The 4,213-nt window shown below is 52.2% G+C and overlaps 1 protein-coding gene across 1 annotated transcript in view; it reads left to right on the top strand.

Moving 5' to 3' along the window:
* The window catches only part of LOC109531945 (zinc finger and BTB domain-containing protein 11), a 7,685-nt gene that overhangs the window by 3,027 nt on the left and 445 nt on the right, over positions 1–4,213 (top strand). Inside the window, 7 exon segments of the mRNA XM_074895045.1 lie at positions 9–191; positions 360–665; positions 945–1,362; positions 1,510–1,627; positions 1,707–1,865; positions 3,302–3,477; positions 4,059–4,211. Of these exon segments, the coding sequence (XP_074751146.1) occupies positions 9–191; positions 360–665; positions 945–1,362; positions 1,510–1,627; positions 1,707–1,865; positions 3,302–3,477; positions 4,059–4,211 (1,513 nt within the window).

The raw sequence follows: 4,213 nt of genomic DNA, 5'->3' as shown, positions 1-4,213 counted from the left end.
ACGGAGAGGAAGAGTTTCAACCGTCCGCCGAGGACGACAAGCTCGAAACGTCGAGCGACCCCAACCAAAGGCGACTGCGGCAGCGCTCCATCGGCGAGGGCGGCTACGCCCGCCTCCACATGGGCCTCGACGACGACGGCGACGAGAGCAAGAGCGCCGCCGCAGCCCCTCGTGGCACCCCCACCCCGAAGGTACACGCTTCAAATGCCACATTCAGGGGGCGCCAATTGCTTTCACTTAAATTCATCTGAGAGGCTGTTGTCTCGGTAGGTGCTGCTCTTTTGGTGAGCAACAGTTCTGTTAAGTTGAATTGTTTGGAGCTACGTCGTAAAGATCCACTCACCACATCCATTGTGTAGGTGGGCCCGAGGCCCGGGAAGAGGGGGCGGCCTCCCAAGCAGCCCGAGGAGAACCCCGCGGGAGGAGAGCCCGAGTTGGCCCAAGATCAGGAAGCACACGCCGCGGAGGCCGAAGACGCTTGCTCGACCGAGGCCGCCGCCGTTGCACCAGTGGCGGCTGACCCGGATGCGGGTGGCGATGTCCCGGCCGAGGGCGGCGCGGAGGGGGAACACACGTGCTCCGAGTGCGGCATGTCCTTCCCACGCCGCTACGCGCTCATCATGCACACCATGAAGCATGACAAAAGTCGCGGATACAAGTGCAGTGTAAGCAGGCGCCTACTTCTTGACTTCAGATGTTAACCAAGCCTTGAAACCCCCTTTTGCAACCCTAATTCTTGCTTGGAACCTTTATTTGAAACCCTAAAACTGGCTTGAAGCCCTCATCTGGCCTTTGAAATGCTGACCGTTGTCCAGAGAAAGAAACCGCGATCGTGATTTGAAACCCTACTATAATTTGAGAACCCCATCCAATATTAAAACCCAGACTTTAAAACATAACCCAAGATTAAAACCTTAACGTGAAACCTTTTCTGTGTGTTCCAGCTGTGCAGCAAAGACTTCCAGTACGCCGCCTCTCTGCGCGCCCACCTGGCCCGCCACAAGCAGCAGAGCGTCCAGCGGGCGCCCGCCCCCAAGTCGGCGTCCGCGTCCTCCTCATCCTCGCACCTCGCCGACGCCGGCCAGGACTCCAAGACGACGTGGCCCCACACCAAGCGCGAGTTTGTGTGCGACATCTGCGGCAAGACGCTGCCCAAGCTCTACTCTCTGCGCATCCACATGCTGCACCACACGGGCGTGCGGCCGCACGCGTGCAAGGTGTGCGGCAAGACCTTCGCCCACAAGCACGGCCTCAAGATGCACCGCGCCCTCCACGACGTCACCAAACAGTTCCAGTGTCAGTATTGTCACAAGTCCTTCGTCAGCAAGCGCAGCATGGAGGAGCACACCAGCCTGCACACCGGTCAGAATAAAGCACAGCTGCTTCACAAAAGCAGCCCACACCACCTTTTGCTTGAAGCCCTAAATTGAACCCATCACCCGACTTCATTTGAAACTCTTGACGCCAAATCTTTTCTTGTTGCCCCTCGATGCCTTGACGGTGCCGCAGGCGAATCCAAGTACCTGTGCAACACGTGCGGGGCGACGTTCCACCGAGCCTCGGCCTTGAGCAAGCACCTGAAGAAGCACAGACCCAAGCCGGAAGTGCGCGCCTTCGCTTGTTCTCAGTGAGTCGCGCCCGCGGCGCCGCGCCACCCTGCCGCAAATACTGTTGCGCACTGACCATGGTGTGGTTCTTCTCTGCAGCTGCGACAAGCGCTTCTACGAGGCCAAAGACCTGCAGCAGCACATGAATAAGCACATGGGCCTCAAGCCCTTCCAGTGTCAGATGTGCGGCAAGTGCTACAGCTGGAAGAAGGACTGGTACTCGCATGTGAAGTCGCATAGTGTGGCCGAGCCTTTCAAGTGAGTCTCTCACGCACACACACTCTCACCAAGCCCTTCAAAACAGCAAACCGGAACCCTGGTTTGAAACCTTCATCTCAAATCCAAATTCAAATCCTGAGCTTTTGTATGAAAGCCTGCCTTGAAACGGTTATTTGAAATCCCCAAACCTACCTTGAAAGCCCAAGTAGAGACCTCGTTGGAATCTTAGCACAGGGGTGTCAAACTCATTTTTGTTGCGGGCCACATTATAATCACCATTTCCCTTGGAGAGCCGTTATGACTGAAACTAGATAAAGAAGTCTGGTTTTATTCAACCATTGCAATGATTGGTTTGGTCACAAGAAAATGCTGACAATATGTCGCAGATTTATTACGTCTGAAAATGAGAAATTTTGGTACAGATTTTAGCAAGCGTCATGGAAGTTGTCATCTTTGATTTGCTTTCGCGGGCCACTTAAAATGATGTGGCGGGCCACATCTGGCCCCCGAGCCTTGAGTTTGACACTTAGCACTTGCTTTAAACTCAGGATGGGCATTCGGTATTCTCAGGTATCGGGTACTCATGGAGACTGCTAACCACTGATCGATAAGGCAAAAAAAAACAAAAAACATGAAGTCCTCCTCGGCAGTAGGTGGCGCTAAACTATGTAAACCTACCTTGAAAGCCCAAGTAGAGACCTCGTTGGAATCTTAGCACAGGGGTGTCAAACTCATTTTTGTTGCGGGCCACATTATAATCACCATTTCCCTTGGAGAGCCGTTATGACTGAAACTAGATAAAGAAGTCTGGTTTTATTCAACCATTGCAATGATTGGTTTGGTCACAAGAAAATGCTGACAATATGTCGCAGATTTATTACGTCTGAAAATGAGAAATTTTGGTACAGATTTTAGCAAGCGTCATGGAAGTTGTCATCTTTGATTTGCTTTCGCGGGCCACTTAAAATGATGTGGCGGGCCACATCTGGCCCCCGAGCCTTGAGTTTGACACTTAGCACTTGCTTTAAACTCAGGATGGGCATTCGGTATTCTCAGGTATCGGGTACTCATGGAGACTGCTAACCACTGATCGATAAGGCAAAAAAAAACAAAAAACATGAAGTCCTCCTCGGCAGTAGGTGGCGCTAAACTATGTCAGTTCGACACGTCGGCGAATCATCATCATCTTTGACAAAATGGAAGGTCTTGGTTCACGTGAATTTTAGATTTCACAAGTACTTAGCAGTATCGGTACTGTTTCTCACTGAGTACTCAAAAGAGTGGATACTCATACTCGTAGTTTCGTTCTGGAAAAACATGGGAACTCTAAACCTTAACCCTGTCTTGAGACAGGTCAGTCATTTGAGTCCCGAATGACGATTTCCCCTATTTCAAACACTAACCCTGTTTTGAAGCCTACTGTGAAAACGAGACTCAGCTCTCCCTCCCTCCCTCGCTCGCTCGCTCCCTTTCAGGTGCAACGTGTGCGGCAAGGAGTTCTTCGAGAAGGCGCTGTTCCGGCGCCACGTGAAGAAGGCCACGCACGGCAAGAAGGGTCGCGTCAAGCAGAATCTGGAGCGAGAGTGCGAGCACTGCGGCAGGAAGTTCACGCAGCTCCGAGAGTACAGGAGGCACATCAACAACCACCAAGGTGACACCTGCGTTCTTTGTTCCTTCCGGGCCACGCAAATAAGTGGAAGAGAATGACAGTGACGGCCTTTGAAATGCTGACCGTTGTCTTAAAACCCCAATTTGAAACCTTAACCCGCGCTTTGTGCTCGAAACCTCAACGCAGCCTTGGAGCGCAGCGTTCAAAGTCAAATGCTGACTTGAAACTCTGCCCTTTTTATTCAAAGATTTGAAAGCGTCACCGCGTCTCGAAACCCTAATTTCAAACTCTAACTTTGGGTCAAATGTGAAACCCGAACCACAGCTACAAACCCCAAATTGAAAGCCCACCCGTGGCTTCCAACAGCAACTTGCCACATCTTGAAACCCTAATTAGAAACCATAGTTCTGTTTTCAAACCCTTATCCAACCTTGAAACCCTAGTTTGAAACCCAAACTTGAAATGCCGAAACCCTAACCCAGTCACCTTGATTTGAAACCCCGACCATATAAATCTATTGTGGGTCCAAAAGAACCAAAATGAACTTAAAACCACTCGCCCGTGAACAACACCCGACCGATAAGTAACACGTGCGTCTTCTCCGCCCTCTTCTTGTTTGCCAGGCGTGAAGCCGTTTGAGTGCGTGACGTGCGGCGTGGCGTGGGCCGACGCCCGCTCCCTGAAGCGCCACGTTCGCACGCACACGGGCGAGCGCCCCTACGTCTGCCCCAACTGCAACGAGGCGCACATCGACGCCCGCACCCTCCGCAAGCCCATG

Source organism: Hippocampus comes, unplaced genomic scaffold (genome assembly GCF_001891065.2).
Source record: "Hippocampus comes isolate QL1 unplaced genomic scaffold, H_comes_QL1_v1.1 scaffold22, whole genome shotgun sequence".
Classification (NCBI taxonomy): Eukaryota; Metazoa; Chordata; class Actinopteri; order Syngnathiformes; family Syngnathidae; genus Hippocampus; species Hippocampus comes.
Note: the sequence above shows the minus strand (reverse complement) of the source record. Positions and strands in the feature narration are given on the sequence as shown.